The sequence below is a fragment of the Mesoplodon mirus genome, assembly GCF_964341445.2.
Source record: "Mesoplodon mirus genome assembly, chromosome: 2".
NCBI lineage: Eukaryota > Metazoa > Chordata > Mammalia > Artiodactyla > Ziphiidae > Mesoplodon > Mesoplodon mirus.
The window spans coordinates 93,597,524-93,617,376 of record NC_138977.1 but is presented as its reverse complement, the minus strand read 5'-3'; the positions used below and the strand labels follow the sequence as shown (position 1 = coordinate 93,617,376).

At 47.8% G+C, this 19,853-nt stretch overlaps 1 protein-coding gene across 4 annotated transcripts in view; it reads right to left on the bottom strand.

The window, feature by feature from the left end:
* The window catches only part of CRACD (capping protein inhibiting regulator of actin dynamics), a 316,726-nt gene that overhangs the window by 57,298 nt on the left and 239,575 nt on the right, over positions 1–19,853 (bottom strand). For all 4 annotated transcript variants that reach the window (XM_082609280.1, XM_082609281.1, XM_082609279.1 and 1 more), the window contains exons 4-7: positions 13,396–13,560; positions 10,656–10,724; positions 8,245–8,427; positions 4,824–7,590 (exon numbers count right to left, since the gene is read on the bottom strand). In XM_082609280.1, coding sequence (XP_082465406.1) covers positions 4,824–7,590; positions 8,245–8,427; positions 10,656–10,724; positions 13,396–13,506 — 3,130 coding nt within the window. In that variant the 5' untranslated portion in view covers positions 13,507–13,560. The remainder of the gene's footprint in view (positions 1–4,823; positions 7,591–8,244; positions 8,428–10,655; positions 10,725–13,395; positions 13,561–19,853) is intronic.

Here is a 19,853-nt window from a genome sequence, read left to right as displayed (position 1 = left end):
ACAAAAAATATTAGAACTAATAAATGAATTCAGCAAGGTAGCAGGATACATGATTAATAAATAGAAATCTGTTGTGTTTCTATACACTAACAATAAACTATCAGAAAAAGTTTTTAAAAATCCTATTTAAAAATCACATCAAAAAAATAAAATATCTAGAAATAAACTTAACCAAAGAGATGAAAGACCTATATGTTGAAAAGTATAAAACATTGATAAAGGAAACTGAAGATGATTCAAAGAAATGGAAAGATATCTCACACTCTTCGAGTGGAAGAATTAATGTTGTTAAAAATGGCCACACTACCCAAAGCAATCTACAGTTTTAACGCAATCCCTATCAAAATACCCATGACATTTTTCACAGAACTAGAACAAATAATCCTAAAATTTATATGGAACCATAAAAGACCCAGAATTGCCAAAGCAATCCTGAGAAAAAAGAAGAAAGCTGGAGGTATAACCTTTCCAGACTTCAGACTATACTACAAAGCTACAGTAATCAAAACAACATATTAGCACAAAGAGAGAAAATAATCAATGGAACAGAATATAGAGAGCCCAGAAATAAACCCACACACCTACAGTCAATTAATCTACAACGAAGGAGGCAAGAATATACAACGAAGAAAAGACAGTCTCTTCAGCAAGTGGTGTTGGGAAAGGTGGACAGCTACATGTAAAGAAACTAGAACATTCCTTCACACCATCCACAAAAATAAACTCAAAATGGTTTAAAGATCTAAATATAAGAAATGACACCACAAAACTCCTAGAAGAGAACACAGGCGAAACATTCTTGACGTAAATTGTAGTAATATTTTCTTAGATCAGTCTCCTGATGCAAAAGATATAAAAGGAGAAATAAGCAAATGTAACCCAATCAAGCTTAAAAGCTTTTGCGCAGGGAAGGAAACCATCAACAAAATGAAAAGTCAGCCTACGGAATGGGAGAAAATATTTGCAAACAATGCAAACAATAAGGGGTTAATATGCAAAATATACAAACAGCTCATATGACTCAGTATCAAAAAGGCAAACAGGGACTTCTCTGGCTGTCCAGTGGTTAAGACGCCATGCTTCCACTGCAGGGGGTGCAGGTTCGATCCCTCGTCAGGGAACTAAGATCCTGCATGCCGCATGGTGCGGCCAAAAAATAGAAGGAAAAAAGAAAAGACAAACAACCCAATCAAAAAATGCGCAGAAGACCTAAATAGACATTTTTCCAAAGAAGATATACAGATGGCTAACGGGCACATGAAAAGATGCTCAATAATGCTAATTATTAGAGAAATGCAAATCAAAACCACAATGAGGTGTCACCTCACACAGGTTGGAACAGCTGTCATCAAAAAGTCTACAGATAATAAATACTGGAGAAGATGTGGAGAAAAGGGAACCTTCCTACACTGTTGGTGGGAATGTAAAATGGTGCAATCACAATGGAGAACAGTATGGAGGTTCCTTAAAAAACTAAACATAGAACTACCATGTGCTCCAGCAATTCCACTCCTGGATGTACATGTGGTGGAAAAAATGAAAACTCTGATTCAAAAAGATACATGTACCTCAGTGTTCACAGCAGCACTATTTACAACAGTCAAGACATGGAAGCAACCCAAATGCCCATCAACAGATAACTGACCGGGCTTCCCTGGTGGCGCAGTGGTTAAGAATCCGCCTGCCAATGCAGGGGACACAGGTTCGAGCCCTGGGCCGGGAAGATCCCACATGCCGCGGAGCAACTAAGCCCGTGCACCACAACTACTGAGCCTGCGCTCTAGAGCCTGCGAGCCACAACTACTGAAGCCCGTGAACCTAGAGCCCGGTGCTCTGCACCAAGAGAAGCCACTGCAGTGAGAAGCCCACACACCGCAACGAGGAGTAGCCCCCGCTCACCACAACTAGAGATAACCCGCGTGCAGCAACGAAGACCCAACACAGCCAAAAATAAAATAAGTAAAATAAAAATAAAGATTAAAAAAAACAAAAACCCCCCACAGATAATTGACTTAAGATGTGATATATATGAGTGTGTGTATACATAGTGGGATACTCAGCCATAAAAATGAATGAAATATTGCCTTTTGCAGCAACATGGATGGACCTAGAGAATATTATGCTTAGTGAAAAAAGTCAGAGAAAGACAAATACTATATGATATCACATGCGGAATCTAAAAAATAATACAAATGACTGTATACAAAACAGAAACAGATTCACAGACACAGAAAACAAACTTATGGTTACCAAAGAGGACAGGGAAGAGGGAGGGACAAATCAGGAGTAGGGGATTAACAGATACAAACTTCTATACATAAAATATATAAGCAACAAGGGAATTATACCCAATATCCTGTAACAACCTATAATGGAATATAACCTGCAAAAAAAAAAAAACGCACAAAAAAGGAATCACTATGCTGTACACCTGAAACTAACACAGTATTGTAAATCAACTACACTTCAATTTTTAAAAATTGGAAATAAAGACAGACAGACTCTGAGGGGAAGCTGGGAGTGCTGTGATGCGATGCAGGGAGAGGACTTGCATTCTTGTCCTCATTTGTTTTGCTTAATTGCATTGTGAGTTTCAGCAGTTCAGTGATTTTATGGCATATCATATCTTCTCTGAACCAGATGATCTGTTATGAAATGGACAAATGGTGTAAAGAAATTCCAGTAAACAAAGCACAGATTGGGATATACTACTAATAACGCAAGCATAACAACACAGCAGAGCTGTCACGCTCTTTGCCTGATACTTGGTGAAGAAGTCAGATCTGACAAGAAGGTGGCCAAAGAAAATAAAAAGCAGCACCATGATTTGCAATGTGGATTTACATCCATTGTTTTCTCAGTGAACCTCACCTTAAGTACATATGGTGCTCCACGGGTTTTAGCTAATGATGGTATTATATGTATACAGTTAACACATAAATTGGAGGTCCAGGCTTAACGTTTTTATCCTGATAAGCTGTTCAGTTAAACAAAGTTGGTCAGCCCAGGCCTGGAGTCACAGAGCGTGTAAAACCCCAATGGTCTTAGGTAGAGACTACCACATGGTCCTTGCTCTCATGCTTCTTTTCTACCAAATAAAGAAAAATTCAATTAGCAGAGACTGTTAGCCCAGAATCTGGATACTGAGAAAGAAAACAGGGGCAGCAACAGTTTTTGGTAGAAAACTGTAAGAATCTCTCTAAGAGAAAGAAGCGGTACAGAGCGTTATTTCTCTGGGAGAAGACAAGAGAGTGATAGAGCGGGTCAGGCTGTGAGAGAAACTCTGATGATACCACCAAAGCTAACAGCACAAAAGCTAATGTCAAAACTGAAAATGGGGGTTCCGGTTCAAGAGGGTGACATAGGAGGATCCCGAACTCCCCTCCTCCCAGACACACTGGGTTTACAGCCACATACAGAACAATTCCTTCTGAAAGAAATCCAGAAACTAGCTGAGTGACTTCAACACATCAGGGGAACAGACAAAAAAAAACCACATGGAAATGGGTAGGAGAGGCTGAGACACAGTCTCGCCATAAACCCCATCCCCAGCAGAGTGACCCACAACCAGGAAGGAATTCAGCACTCCCCGTTTCTCTCTGAGGAGCAAAGGGTTTGGACCCCACGTCTGGAACCTCATCTGTTAAGACTTCTACCTGAGTGACAGGCCCCCCAAAACATCTAGCTCTGAAAGCCAATGGGGCTTATGTCCACGAGACCCACAAGGCCATAGGGAAACTAAGGCACAGATCTTAACAGGCTTGTGGGGACTTACCGTGGCTGTCCCCCCAGAGCCCAGTGCAGAGGTAAAACAACAACAAAAACCTGAAAATGGGTTCCTCTTCGGCAGGACAAACAGAAACCAATAGGGAGATACGGTCTGGACACTGCTGATCAACATGCTGGTCCAGGAAACCAAGCAAGGCTTGGTTAAAAAGGACAATAGCGTCTTCCACAAGGCAAGTAGCCAAACCAACATCTCTGGGAAACAGCTCTTTTCTCTGCAAAAATCACCCCAAACCTAAACAATTACCTTAATCTTCCCTAAAAAACCTGAGGGGAGAATTTTTCTGAGAAATACGAGTAACTTCCTGGGCTATGAACCACACCTGACCACCTACTCTGCAAAACAGAAAAGAAAAAGTATCAGATGAAGGTTCTTGGGGCCCCAAAGCCAGTCCAAGTGATCACCATGCTGCCCCAAAGGTCCAGCATGAAGAAACACTAGGGACAGTCAGGAGTAACGGTCGCTCTAAAATTTCCGTATCAGAGGGCTTCTCAGTGGCAAGCTGGTGGGGTCAGGATGCATATGTGGGCATTGTGCATTAAACTGAGACAAACTTGATTATGCACACAGAGGCTCCTTAGGGGGGCTGTCCAAAGCCCCCTAACTTCCCGCCTGGGTGCCGCTAGTGCCCAGAGACAGAACACAGACACTGGTCTAGGAAACTCCAGTCTTCGCTGTCACTGCACAGGCCCCTCATAAAGATTAATGACATCTGCATTAACTTGGACCACGTTTCAATTTCCACTGCCAATCGAAAGCGAATCAGTCTGTGCCAGCACCTCCAACTTATTACTTGGGTAAATAAGGATCATTAATGGTGTGAACTGCAGACATGCAACGGTCAGTCCACATTTCCAAGACTGTAAAGAAAAGTAAAGAGCCTCGCTATGATCCATGAGTGAGGGCCCCTGGGGAACGGGGCACCAGCCTCTAATTAAGGAAGTGCTCCTACGCCAGCTCCGGGGGCTACTTCCGGCCCTGGGCACGGACAACAGGCTCGACAGAGGCAGAGGTTTTGCAACCTACGGTTACGCACCTTTCCTCCCCGCCTCGGGTGTCGCAGAAGGCTTTTCCTGCCGGGCGGCAGATGGCGCCGGGGAAGCTGGCTTCCTCTCTGTTTCCACCTCTTCCACCTCATCCCGCTTCTGGTCCTTCCTCTCCTCAGTCGGCGGGGGTGAGGGCGTCCGGGGGTACCCGTTGTCCCGGCCCTCCTTGCATGGCTCGCCGGGCTCCGGGTCAGGCTTCCCCACCCGGCGAGCCAACAACTCCACCAAGTAGGGCCTGCTCAGCTTGGAGATCGGGGAGGACGGCGGAGTCTGGCCCGCGGGCTTGGGAGCCAGGGCTGGCTTCTGGGCCAAGGGCGTTCTGTTTGCTGCCCTGTCCTGCTCTGGAGCCGGGGGCTGGCTGCTGGCTGCTGGGGGCCCAGGCTGGGCTGCAAGAGGAGAGTGGCTGGGAGCACTTTCAGCAGAGTCCTTCCAGGGGGCCGCGGCTTGCTTCCTCTCGTGGGGGAGGGAAGGGCCATGCTTGAGGGCCGCAGCCTCTGTCTCTCTCTCTCCAGCTGTGCTCCCCGGAGCTGACGGCGCCCCATTGATACTGTCCCCCGTGCTGCTGTGCCTTTTCTTCTTCTTTTGTTCTGTTTGTTGGTCGCAGTGGAAGCGCAAGGAGTAGTTGGTCCTTCTCAATTTTATTCCAAAAGGGGAAGCTTTATCCTCCCCACCTGGCATCACGGGCTCCGGCTTTCCTACTCCACCTGTGGTCTCACTGTCCGAAGCGACCATGGGTTCTGCTTGGGCCACTGCTTTCTGTGGAGGGTAAGGAAGGCTTGGAACAAGGAAAGATGGAAGGTCTTTGGCAAATTTGCACCCCTCCGTGGTGTCCATTGGCTTCTGGTGCGCCCCCGGTTTCTCTGCACCCTTCATGGGCTCTTTAGTATCGGCAGCAGGGAGCTGGGGCCGGGCCTCTTCGCTGGGGCCTGGCGGGGATCTTTTTCTAACGCTTTCCGCTTCCGTGTTCTGTTTGGAGGTCTCCCCGCCCCCATCAGAGAATTTCTGCCAGGCAGGCTTAATGGAGAACTTTGCATTTACCGGCGGGGTCCTCCGGAGGTTCCCCCGGGAATCACATCGGCCCCTGGGCGTGTGTTCATCACCTAGCCGAGACTGGTCTCTCTCGCCACGCTGGTCACTCTCTGCGTTCTTCAGGATTCTGGACCGAATGGAAGCCCATTCAGCGAGCGCGGCCACGCTGCTCGGAGACTCCTGTGAGGGCCTAGTCTTCCCACTGCCTGCCCGGGGGTCGCCTGGGGCTCGGGGTGGGTTCTCCAGGGCGGGCACATCCACGTGCTTCTTTTCTTCTGACAAGCCCAGGAGAGACTTGCACGCCGTGTCCTTGATCTGGCTCAAGTTGACGGCCGGGCCGCAGAGCTGGGCTCCCGTGACCAGAATGGCCGTGTGTGGTATGCTCAGGGACGAGGGCAGGGCGTGGGAGGCCGGGCTGGCTTTGGGGGCCTTTGGCTCTTGGGGACCAGAGGCAAGCCCCTCATCTTTCATGGGCTTCACGGGGCTCAGATTGACTTTGGGGAAGAGAATCTGTTTCCCTCCGGATGACACCTGGAAAGTGTAGGGTCTGGGCATGGTCTGCCTCTCATCTACCTCCTGCCATCTGAGCTCCTCCACCTTTCTGTCTGTTTCTGGAGCGGCAGCTTCTTTCTTCTCTCCTGGAGCCAACGCCTCTTCCACCTGGGCCTCTTGTTTCTGGGGCAGCTCTGCGTTGGTTTCTTCCCTCTTTTCCTGCCATCCACAAGGATGATCCCCGGGAACATCCCCCTGCTTTCCGGGCTGCTCGCCTGATGGCTCGGTGGCCTCTTGGTTCTGCTCCACCCAAACACTCGGTTCCTCAGAGTTTTCTCTTGGCTTCTCGGGTGTCAGGTGTTCTTGTTCTGCTTTCTCTGCAGTGTCACTCTGAAGTGGGCTCCTCAAGCCCCTTTTGTGGTCCAGCAGCGGCTGATTCTCCTCTTCCACTCTCGGTGCTTCCGGAAGCTTCTTTTCCGCTTCCTGCCTCCTTTTCACCTCCGCGTCCTCCTGCCGTCTCTGCGCCTCCAGCTCTTCCTGCTTTCTGGGCTCCTGCATCCGTTGTTCCTCCGCCTCCGCCTCCTCCTCTCGCCACCTCCGCGCCTCCAGCTCCTGCCGCCTCTCCTCCTCTTCCCGCCGCTGCTTCTCGGCCGCCCGCCGCCCCTGCTCCTCCAGCCTTCTGAGTTCCTCCAACACTCTTTCCTCCTCTTCCCGCCGCAGCTTCTCGGCCTCCTGCCGGCTCCGCGCCTCCAGCTCCTCCTGCTGCGCGCGTCTCTCCAGGCGCCCCGCCTCTTCCTGCAGGCGTCTGGGCTCCTCCGCTCCCAGGCGCCCTCCTTCGTCTTGCTCCCTCCGCGCTGGGCCTCGGAGGCCTGGCTCTTCCGGACTCTGCGCCTCCTCTTCACGCTGCCTCTTTGCTGCCTCTAGCTGGACTCCTTCCTCCTCTTCCTCCCCTTCCTCCTCCAAGAGCTCCTCCTGCCTTCTTTTCTCCTCCCAAAGCCTCCTCTCCAGGTCCTGGAGCCTCTGCTCTTCCAGGCGTCGCCTCTCTGCCGCTTCAGCCTTTTGCCGTTTGCACTTGGCCTCAAGTTCTTGCCAGTATTCTTCTTGGCGTCGCTTCTCTTCCTCCGAGTCCAGCGCCTCTGGCTCCTCTTCATGCCAGACTGGCTTGTCTTCTCCAGGGTGCCCATTCTGGTCTAGGGACAGCTGATGCGGGAAGCCACCTTGCTCGTTCTTTCGATCCTAACATTGGTAAGGGAAACAGAATTAGCTTTCCGTGTGCACAGGCTACCGTTACAATCCTATTCACAATGTGGGTCGCCCTCCTAATCTCAAATGTAGGGGCAACGTTCCCCTCTCTACGCACAGAGACAGGTAACCTCGGGTATCCCTCACACCAAGAGTAAACTGGGGGTGGGGCAAAGAATTTCATCTTTGTGTTTCCTCTCTACATGTCATCCTCAAATTCCTTTTTTTAAAAAAAATACACGTGAATAATCATAGGAAAACTGGTAGTCCAGCATTAGAAAGGTGAGGAAAAATGAGATTTGCGCTTCATCAATGTCCCCTGAAACTTGTGACTGAGAAGTCTCCTCTAATCAAACTGAAGAAGCTTTGGCTAAGCCGTGGCACAGGAAAGTGGGCCACCCGTCTGTTGCAAAGCACACAGTGTCCGGAGCCCCTCGGAAGGCAGCCTCTCTGAGGTCCACCAGCCACTGGCGGGCAACAAGTCAGAAAGGGTGGTGGAAAGGAAATGGGCCCCTTCACCCTTGTGCCTGAGACACAGCCATCCCCGACAGGGACAGACCGAGTTCCTTCCATAGGCCCCTCACAGCACCATCCTGCTAGGCAACATTAATGCCCAGCCAGCAAGGGTGTCTGCTAGGCCATACGTACCCCGACAAGTCGCCTGTGCTTCCTTGACACCCTCTGGTTTTTTGGCTTAATGGACAGTTTGTGCTTGGCGGCACTGTTGTCCAGGCGGGCGATGGCCAGGGGGATGGCATCTAGGTTGACACTTTCGATGGTGCCGGCAGAGGAGAAGTGCCTTTTTGGCCGAGACGTTTTAACTGGAGCAGCCTACAGTGGAGATTGAAATGTGAAGTCAGTCTGGATCAGAGAACAACCTGCAGGGAATCCCGGGATGGCAGCACTTGTTGGAGCCTGCACCTTGCCCAGCCTGGCCCAGGAGATGCTGGCAAGTGGACGGGGCTCGTGGGCACAGTGAAGTGAACACTGCTTTTATAATCAAAAGACGTTGAGTATTTGTTTTGCCAGTGATAATCTGTATTAACTTGTAAAGGTCATTTAATCTTTCAGGGACTAATTTTCCTACTCTGAATGGTATGGGGGTTAGATTAGATCAGGGGTCAGTAAGACACAGTCAAGGTGGTCCAGTCCTGCCTGAAAACTGTTTGGGTGAATAAGGTTTTCCTGGTACAGAGCCACACCATTGCCCTTGGCTGCCTTTGTGCTAAAAGGAAGAGCAGAACAAAGCAGAGTCTGGTAGTTGCAACTTATGGCCACAAGGCCTAAAATAAGTAGTAGTTTGCTAAGCCCTGGACTAGCTCATCTCTATGCTAAGAACTCTGTAATTCTAAGAACCTTCTACTACCACAGACATGGTGTGTACATACCTCAGCTCCTACTTTAGCCTCCTCAAACAGGGAATGTATCTTTCTGGGCTTTGTATCAATCCTCTTTATGCCCAAGTAGCAAATCTCATTTGGTAAGTGCTCAATAAATATTTGCTAAAAGAATGAAGGAACAATAAAGTATAATAACATCTCTGCCTAGGGCATAAAATTTCTAATCAGCAAAAATGTTTTAGCACGATCATGCCAAAGTCACCGAGCACTGGTGCACTGGAAGTGAAAAGGAGGAGGCCTGGGTGAGAAGGTGAAAGGCAGAAATGTGCTACACACAGGGGAAAGGCAATTCTGCAAAGGATGAACCGCAGAGCTGCTTGCGGCTCTGTAATACAGGTGTGGTCACTTACAAAGCGCAACCTCAGACCAACCGTATACATTTAGGTAGGTCAGAGAGACCGAGGCTCGGCTCACAGTCCACGCTGAATCACGTGCTAAGGAGCCACGCCTGTAAGTTCAGAGTATTCACAGGCAAGCAGCGAGGCAAGGGCTCCTGGCCACGGCACGCCACTGCACAGCAGAGGGCGCTCACGGCCCTAACTGCCTTCTCCAGCGGCTGAGATACAGGCTCAGCATCAGCGGAGGCCAGGGTTCCCCTGTTTTGACTCTGTCCGTGCACAGTAAGGGCAGAGTCAATGGGGTTTAGCTGGTGGCTTTGCTTTTTGCAATTATCTTCCATATTTATGCACAAAGATAAAGGAGTCAGCTAGCTCCAAGAGCAAAACGAACGCTCAGTAAATACTAATTTATGACAAGAAGCACGGAAGTAAGGAAAAATAATCCCAGCCTTTGGTCTCCTAAGCTTTTATTTATTTATGGCTATCTTTATAATAGGTGTCAAATTCTAAACTACTGTTGAAGAGAGATGAATTAAACATTTATTTCCATCCCCTAATGGATGCGTGAGTAAAAGGAGTTAAAGCCAAATGTGATAGACTGAAGACGCAGATAAAGCATTTCAAGTTGAGATTTAATGCCATGTTTCGTTTCTAGTTATTCAAGCTGGGCCTCTTCATCTGGGTGGTGGAACTGTCTTGAGTCATTCCCTTCAGAAGACTCAGGGACATGCCCTGTTCTCACCGTACTGTCTGCCAGACCCCGGGAAGACCCCTGGACCCCTGTGCAGGTGAAAGGTCCTCATGGGAGCGGACTGGCCTCTGTGGAAGTGGCGCACGTGATCTCCACAGGGCTCCCTAAGTTCCTGCAGGTAACGTCCCAGGTTTCAGTGGAACGTGTGTAAGTTAAAAACCAAAAATACACACAAGTAGAGAAGTGCTAAGGTCTTTTGTGGGGCATCTCTAAATAGGAGACTTTTCCTCACACACTCTTTACCTTCAGGTGTTTTTGAATGTTTTTCTCAATGGCTTACCGGTGTCTTAAAATCCATGCTACACCTAGGAAAACTACCAACACTTGAGACTCCAAACACAGGCGTGGCGGGAGCGTGGGTCTTTTTCAGAGCAGGGTTCAGTTCCAGCAGTTACATCACCATAGAAACAGATGCTCCAACATCTACCACTGGTTGCATTTTGAAGGAATTTAAAGTAATGGACAAAGGTAGCATTTATGAATGGAAAAGTGTGGCAGCAGATCGCCCAACAAAAGGAAGAATGGAAGTTAAAGTGAGGAAGCTGTATACACAAGTTCAAATCATACTACCTTCTCTTCCATCTCACTTCCGGCTCCAGGCAGATTCAGAGGACCCGGAGAACTTGGCGTCTCACTGGACTGGAACAGTAGAGAGAGTGCTCAAGTCAAACGCCAGCACAGGAAGTCCTGGGCAGACAACCAGACAGTGTCCGTGCAGGCAAGTGCCACCCCCTCCTCCACGCAGGGGCGCAGCTGGCTGCAGAGAGCCGGCAGGTTCACGGCGGGGACTCTGCTCATGTCCGGACTCCACCAGGGCTCCCGAGGCACGGTGTGTGCTCCCCTCTCCCCCGAGTTCAACACATCTCCCATCCGGGTGGTCTCCAACCTCAGTCCTTGATGTGTTTCCCCAATGATGAGAGAATCTCAGGTGCTGCCCTGATGCCACCCTACCTGGGAAGCAGGGCCCCAGCTTCAGAGCTCTCGGCTTTGCTGGCTGCCTTCCACCCCATGAAAAGGAAAGAGGGCCCTTCCAGGGGCACACAGGGGCTGGGCTGAGGAAATGGATGACCAGAGGAGGCAAGAAAACTTGGAAGGAAGGGAGGAAGGGAGGGAGGGAGGAAGGAAGGAGAAGAAAAAGGCTGATGATTCACATCCCAGTCGCCCTGCCTGCCCTGGGTACATGCACATCACGTCATCTGCACCAGGTATACCTTCTGTCTTGTATCGCCCATATTTACAAAAGGGTCTCATTGTCTCTTACAGAGCCATACCATCAGCTTGCCCCACCTCAGTCCCTTTTCTGTACCACACTTAGAAACACCTTTAGAAAACACAAATCAGATTATCACTGCTCTGCTTAAAACTACTCGGAGGCTTCCTATTACTTTTTGAACAAAATTCACCCCTTCTCCTGTGGTCTACATGATCCAGCCTCTATACTGTGCTCTACCTACCCTTTGCCCTCGTCCCCACTGGCCTGCTTTCTGTTCCTCCTTCAGGACAAGCTCAGTCCCACCTCTGAGCCTCTGTACTTGCTCTCCCTTCTTCCTAAAACACCCTTCACCCCTCCGGTTCTGCTCATGGCTATTCTGACCTCCTTATCTAAAGAAGCAACCTCTCTCCAACCATATTACTCACTTTTCCATCACCCTGTTTTATTTTCTGTGCAGCATTTTTATTAATCCAAAATTATGATATGTATCTATTTGTTGACTTGTTTGTTGTCTGACTCTCCTTTCATTAGAATGTAAACTACACAGAGGCAGCCCCTTGTCTAATCCAGCCCATCTCTGCGATGCCCACAGCTGGGGGAGCACCTGCTGAACGAATGACCCCCTTTCTGCCCCAGGCCACAGTGCCCTGCACTTATTAGATCTTTAGTAAGAGGGAAGACATTTGCTTTGGTCCATAGGAAATCCCTGAATCAAGGCTGATGACCCATGCAGCTGCCCAGCACTCAAGAGGCTGGAGAGAACATTGTTGGACCAGTGGGAGAGATGGGCCCCATGCCTGCTTCACCACCACCCACAACTGTGGGCGCCAGGAGTCATCAGGGCCAGGGCCAGGGCCAGGCAGAGATGGGCCACAGAGGAGACTGTCCACCTTTTCTTTCCTTCTTTCCTTTGCTCTACAAGTCACTTATCTTTTGTTCTACTCTTATGACATATTAGCTGATAACAAGCATGACTTCTTCCAGGGGCATCTTAATAACACCCAATGTCATTTCAGGCACCATGGTAGGCACAGCGCAGAGAATACTTTCTTTTTTCTTTCTTTTTTTTTTTTTTTGCTGTATGCGGGCCTCTCACTGTTGTGGCCTCTCCCGTTGCAGAGCACAGGCTCCGGACACGCAGGCTCAGTGACCATGGCTTACAGGCCCAGCCACTCCACGGCATGTGGGATCTTCCCGGACCGGGGCACGAACCTGTGTCCCCTGCATTGGCAGGCGGACTCTCAACCACTGCGCCACCAGGGAAGCCCGAGAATACTTTCTTTTAAGCATGGGAAGACTCAGAGCCTCAGCTAGAGAACAGTTTATCTAGCTACTGGTAGGACTTTTCTTCCTTTTCCCATAAGGGGCCTGAGGGTGTCCCTTCTGCTGCTAGAGGGACTCTCATTTCAGGATATGCTCAGAGTGTTTCTTTCAAAGTGTCAAGAGACCAAATTTAGATAGGACAGTGCTGGACCCGTGTGACTTTCTTTCCACACTAAGTAGACTTCAAGCTGGTCTGTTTGATATGTTCTGTCTTATTGAGCACCTATTTCTTTCCTCACTTCCCTTTAAATTAGTCCAATTCGACAAGTAATCATTCAGTGCTCGTAAGTAAGCAGTAACGATGTCCTAGGGAGACAGAGACATGTAAGATCCAGTCTGTCCTCAAGGAACTCAACGTTTAGAGATGCAGAGAAAATAGTTACGTGGACACAGATGCAGACGGAGTACAGATGTGTAAGAAGTACTAAGGATGCACAGTGACGACACAGAGGAGATAATGCAGCTTGGAGGTGAAGTTGGGCAAGGCTCCCAGAAGAGGTGGGTCGGCCCGAGTCTCTGAGAGTAAGTGGAAGACACTGGGAAGAGCTGGGGCAAGGGGCACGTCTCCCCTGCCTCCCCCTCTTCCAAGCTGGCCCCCCTGCAGATCAAGGCACTGGCCCGGGAGGTGCCCTCCAGCCCTGGGCTACTCATCAGGAAAGCTTCTCCCACCTTATTCCCTACACTGCAGACCCCAGGGTTACTGATGCCCCTGTCCACTTCCCAGCACCCTCCTGGGCTTATCAGCAATCAAGTCATTCCCTGGAGGAGCCTTACTTTGTTCTCGGTGTCTGAGAGGATGACGTCCTGCTGAGTCACAATTTCCATGGGACTGGTCAGGAACGGATCCTCTTCCAAGCGAGCCTCGCCACTGTCTGCCTTCTTCATGGGAATGGCATTGGGTGGTGGCTGCCCAAACTTGATGTTCTTGCCCAACTGTCGCTGGAGAGAAACAAAAGAAAGACGTTCTGAAGCAGTGAAGCGGGTCACAATAACCACAGCCAGATTCCCCATAGCTAGCAGGCACTGAGGCATATTCTGTACACGACTGGTTTCCAGACTAGACACCATGCCAGTAAACCCTGATGCAGTCCTGTAATAACTGAATCTGTTTCCCGGTATTTCTTTCCCACCTCCAAGCCGTGAGCTTTCTCATCCAGCCACCTCTTTCATGGAGATGCCAACATTTCCAGGGGGGTAGAGAGACCATATTTCTGATCCAAAAGTTGGGTATGACAAAAATTTTTTGATTAACCTATAAGTTTATTTATATAAAAGTCTTTTAAAGGTACAAAAATTGGACAGAAAATAGTTTCATGAGATGCAAAAACCACTGGGGGAAATCAAGACCCTTGTGGTTGCACAAAGAAGGGAACCCTTCAGCACTTTTGGACATACTCCCCTTGAATATTTATATTTCATCTACCTTCCTCACCAGCCCCTAGCTTGAACATCCTGTTCGGGTTACAGTGGGTACCACTGCCAAATGGAAGAAGGCCCCAGGGCCCACAAGTCTTTCCATGATTGATGCTGAGTTCACAGAAAAGATGGAAGCAATCTTGTCCTGCCAATAGGACGGCCTCTTCGCCTTGCTGCAGCTACCCACTGTGCCCTATGGGTCAGAAGGAACCAAGTGGGTAAGGGACAGAGAAGGAGGCCAGAGGAAGGGCCAAAGAGGGACTGATCACTGGTGGGAGGGAGCTGAATGGATGGGGAGAAGGAGGGAAAAACAGGGGATAGAAATTAGGAAGATAAATAGTATTCAGAATTAGAGAAAAGCCAGATTAAAAAAAGGAATTATATTCCCTGAAGAAAAATATATAAACGTAATAGTTGTTAATAAGAGGCAAAATATTTAATGGGCTAGATATATTAGATATAAAATATTGAATGGGTAGAGAAAGTGAATGACACTCAGGAAGGAAAAGAGGTAAGCCGTGGTCATCTGAAAGACTACTGTACTGAATCGAACATACTGTACAGACTACTGCCTTTAACTACATCAGGGATTCTCAAGCTCGGCGCTACTGACATTTGAGGCCAGATAATTCTTTGTTGTGGGAGCTGTCCTGTGCACTGTAGGACGTTTAGCATCACCCCAGGATAGCAGATGCTAGTAGCAACCCCTCTTCAACCTGTTTAGACAACGAAAAATGCCTCCAGGCTTTGTCCAATGTCCCCTGGGGACTAAAGTCACCTCCGGCTGAGAATTACTGCTCTAGATCTAGGTACTTGGGTTTCACAGTCTTTTTATGCTTCAAAGGAAAAAAAAAAAATAGAGACTACATTATCTGATATTTATCTCTAATGTGGCCAATATTTAATCCCACAAAGCTGCAAAAAGCCTTAGCAATCACATTATCCAACCCCCTCACTTTACAAAAAAAGTCAGAGGTCCAGTGGGGAGAGGTGACTGGCCCAAGCTTATGGAAAGAATGAGTGGCCCCAAAGGAACTTGAATCCATGTCTTCTAAACCACATTCAATGTTATTTTCATTGCACTCCACTGGTTCTCATAAATTTAACGTCGCACTTCCTTCTTCTTTTAGGGGCAGAAAGAAAGAGAGGATGCAGCATTTTTACTACCTCACTGAAGTTCCCCAGCAGAGGACTCCCTCGAGGGAAATACGCCCCTTCTCTCTCTGAACTCCAGGGTATCAAATCCACCCACCTTCACTCAGCTCCCCCTCGGCCTTGCATGGTGGATGGTGAGATTGCAGAGACATGAGAGCGATGAGCCCCAGGCCCCCCTCCCCACATCCCAGGGGTACGCCCCCCAGCATGCCAAGTCAGGAGCACAGAGAGACATGGACTCGTATTTGATCTGCTGGTATCCCAGCCTGAGCCTGGCTCCCCTGGCACCCCAGGGAGGGAGCACACATCAAAAGCCCGAGTTCAGCCAGTGAAGTACAGCTTGAGCAGCCTAAAAGGGTTTCGGGGAGGAGAAAGCTGAAAAAGGGTATCTTCTAAAAACAAGTTTAGCAGGAAGCGGCAGTTAGTATCTACTCTAAGCAGATCAATAAGCAGGCACAGTTAGAACAGCCGATGGTGTCAGACGAGAGGACATGGTGTAACAAAGCCACAGGCCCGTCTCACTTGCTACCCTGTGGGAGAGGGACGGGGATGTGGGCAGAAGTGGCCAGAGGGGTTCCAGCATCCTAGTGACAGCCTGAGCAGGGATTCATTCTGGGACTCCCAGCCCAGCCTTTGGTTGACCAGTTATCCCTTCTCTAGGAGTGCTGGCCAAGAGCTGGAAACTTTTCCCAATCACCTTAGACCGAGACCCCCTGCTGTCAGGGTGTGCCATCTACCAATGCTCTTGAATGTCTAAGATGAGGGTATTTCCTCTACTTATAATGGAAAGAATAACCCTTGAATGAGCTTCCAAGGAGAACCTGGCTTAATACCCTAAATGCCCTTTAGTTAGGATTTCTGCCACCATCACAGAAAAGAATGAATATGCTGATATTATTCTTCATTAGGGCACTTTTTAGAACACTGACGTTGGTCCACCCTGATGCTTAGGATAAAAAAAAATAAAAAAAAAAAAGAAAGAATATGGCCAAATGTAATCCCAGTCTGGATTGAAATAAACTCCAAAGATGGGATGGGTATCATGGCTGCCAATGGAAAATGAAAGAGAAAATGGGAAAAAATATTAGATGCAATAGGAACAGGTGAAATAAGGTACATGGGACAAAGCTGGGAAATGGAGAGAGTGATATTAAGAAATGAAGTAGAGAGTTAAAGAAAGAGGCAACTTGAGAGGAGGGTGCAGGAGGCAGAGAAGAGGCACAGGAAGAAGCTGCAGCCTTGGTGGCAGGTACAGCAGCTGAAGGAAGCAGGGTGGGGTGGGGAAGGTGGGTGGGAAAGAAGGAAGAGGAAGCGGGAGGGAGGGAGGGAGAATGTGTGTGTATACCAGAGGGTTGATTTATGTCACAGATATGGGCATCCTGGCAAAAGAAACACAATGCTGTCGCCTTTGAGAATAACGATGAGCATCTCCATAAAACAGCTGGATTTAAAATCCCTCTAGAGAAAACAAGTTTGGGCTGCTGGCTAGGGAGCTTGGGAGGAGGGCGTGGGATGGAGGAGGGGAGGACCCAGGTCATGAAAGAAATTGGGCTTCCCTGGTGGCGCAGTGGTTGAGAGTCCGCCTGCTGATGCAGGGGACACGGGTTCATGCCCCGGTCTGGGAAGATCCCACATGCCGCGGAGCGGCTGGGCCCGTGAGCCATGGCTGCTGAGACTGCGCGTCTGGAGCCTGTGCTCCGCAAGGGGAGAGGCCACAACAGTGAGAGGCCCGTGTACCGCAAAAAAAAAAAAAAAAGAAAGAAATGACGGCCATCGTCTAGGGAGAGGGCTGCAGCCTCTCTGTCCAGACAAAGGACTGTCTTCACAGACACACCCTGCAGTGGTTGGGGACGAGACAGTGGAACAGGCCAGGCCAGGGCTGAAGGTCCAAGGCCATGGTGACTGAGCCTTGGACTCTTAAGGCCAAGGCTCTTGCACCTGCCCTGTGGGGTTCCTACTCCAAATGCTTCCTTCAGTTGACTCGAAGGAGACTGGGCTGTTGGACACTTTGTGTGATTTACTGACAACTAAAAGGTGACTGCTGAAACCTATCTGGCAATCTCAGGTGTCGAGTGAATTGAATATGGGGATAAATGTGGCTTTTTGGTGACTTTTATTCTGCCCGCCATTCAGGCATTGTCATGGGAAGAACTGAAAACTGAAAACCAGTCTGTTGAGATGAGCTTGCCCTTAAGTTTTCAGGAAAATAAACTATTACCACTCCCTCCATATATAGATATATATTTTTTACATACTCATGGATTCTTTATGTGTACTGAGATAATAGCCAGAGGGGAGGGTGGAACTGCTGTGCCTAAACTGAGTCCATGTTACTTGTGGCTATGAATGGAGTTACTGTTAGACTGGAATGTGAGCTAAAAGGGGCGATATTTTATTCACTCAAATGGGGCCATTTTGTTGTAATATGGAATGTTGGAGAATGATGTTATAGGAATGCACATCCATATTTATGAGACTTTTCTCCTATGGTGTGGAAATTCCAAGCACATCATATTCTGCAGCTCTCACACTGCCAGTTTAGATTTCCCCAGACTTTTCACAGCCATCCTTCAGACCATGTCTGTAAGAACAAGGCAGAAGAAGAATAAAGTTGCTGTCCTCTTGAGCGAACTACGTATACTCCCATAGTTAAAATGAATTTAAAAGAACAAGCAAAATCAAAAGCTCACAGATTTAAGGACGTTCGCTCTGTGCAGAAGTGGCTAAGAGCAGCTATTTATTCTTTGTGTCCTCGACAGCTGCATGAGGTGCCCAAGTCCTCAAAGGTAAGACACTTTGGCATTTTAAAGTGAAATCCAGCTCAGCAGGAGATAGCAGCTACTGAATATGGAGGTTTTCCCTCCTGAGCTAAACAGTCCGTGGACTAATAGACTAAGCATTTTCTGACAAAGATCTGGTATAATTCTAAAAAATCACTTGCAGGCTTAGACTGTGATGTTCCTGAGTCTTATCATCGATAGGTGCATACATACTTCACAGCCTGGTTTGATCTGAAATAAACAGCCACCTCCCTATCTGTGCTCTGGGCAACTGTAGGGAACATCAAGGTCATTGTGGTCCAAATGCAGTGAAGTGCAAAGCTTACAAAGCCACTCTGTGCTATAGGAGGTGAACAGTGATTTTGTATAAATGGCAGATCTTAATAGCTGGAGGGGCCCTTCAGATCATCCATCACGTGCATCCTCTTATTTTTCAGATAGGGCACATGAAGGTCAGAGAGGTTAAATGACCTGCTCCAAGGCCGCACAGCTAGGTGGTGGCAGAGGCCTGGCAGGGGCTTTTTATTTCACCCACTGGCCATAGAACAACTGACTGTTATGGATAGGGTCCTCAAAAAGGACACCACTGTTGTTTCTGTCCCTGTAACTGTCCTATATATTAAAATCTGTTCTCACTCTGCACATGAATTATTTTTATACTCAGGGGAAAAAAGTAATTTTTCTTTTAAAGGTTCAGTTGCTTGCCACAGAAACTTTGGCAGGTGGTAGATTCACTTTGTTCAGAAAAGACGTTCAGAAAAGAGTAGGCTTATTTATGCTGTATTCAGTCATTCTGTACTCAGCATCAGCAGACAGATACTAACCATCACGGGTGCAACATAGGACAGTTCTGGCTGAGATGACTACGTGTGGACACTAGGGGGCAACCTTTCCAAGTGCAGTCATTACAGGCGTGGCTCCGGTTTCCAAGGACTAGGAAATTTCTTAAGCCAGAGAAAAATGGCATTTTTTTTTTTAATGACATTCCAGTAGAAATCTCATTTCAAAAGAATGTCTTAATAATGGTGGCAAATCAGCTTGCTAGGACATTTACTGTCAAATAGGTGTTAGCCATTACTTCTCTCTTTTTAAAATAAACATACACACATACACAAAGACAATTTCAGACATAAAAAACATACATGCCTCTGACGTAACTAAACACCCTCATTCCATGCTGGAGTCTACGAGGGGGCAGTCTTTTATGCTGCTTACTAAGCATCAATACCAGCATAACGTTTTTATGGAAAAATGCAAAGCATTCATGCAAGTTAATAAAGTTAACTACTATTTCTACGACTTACCAGGAACATACTGCTTAGTCGACTGAAAAATAAAGCACAGTCTTTTGGGGGTGATACAGTTATATCTTATGTCACTCCAAAAATCACATTTGCTATGATAATGGTCCCCATTTCCCTCTTCGAAGAGCAAAAGTCTCTTATTTTATTGTTTAAAAACATAACTTTAGAGCTGTAAGGAAGCTTGTGAATCCATGCAGCAGAAGCAAAATTAGGCAGACCTTGTATGAGTAGATAATGTCCAAAGGAGAGCACTTAAATTAGACAGCTATTCTGGTTTACTCACATTTCTTCTCCTGTTTTAACAGAATTGTTGCTTCAGGGAAGTTAGTTGTTTTACATTTTATTAGTTATGAGATCAGATACTTTAAACTTATGGCTTACATCATTAAGACAAACAACTGGCATTCACATATTTCTATTGAGTTTCTGTATTTTCAATACTGAGGAATTATCTATTTTTTACAACTCCAAACCCACTTCTTGGAGTGGCAGTGGCAGGTGGTGTGACATTACAAAGCTGATACCATTTAAGATGACAGACTATTATCGAATTTTTAAACAACTCCTTGAAAGCCCT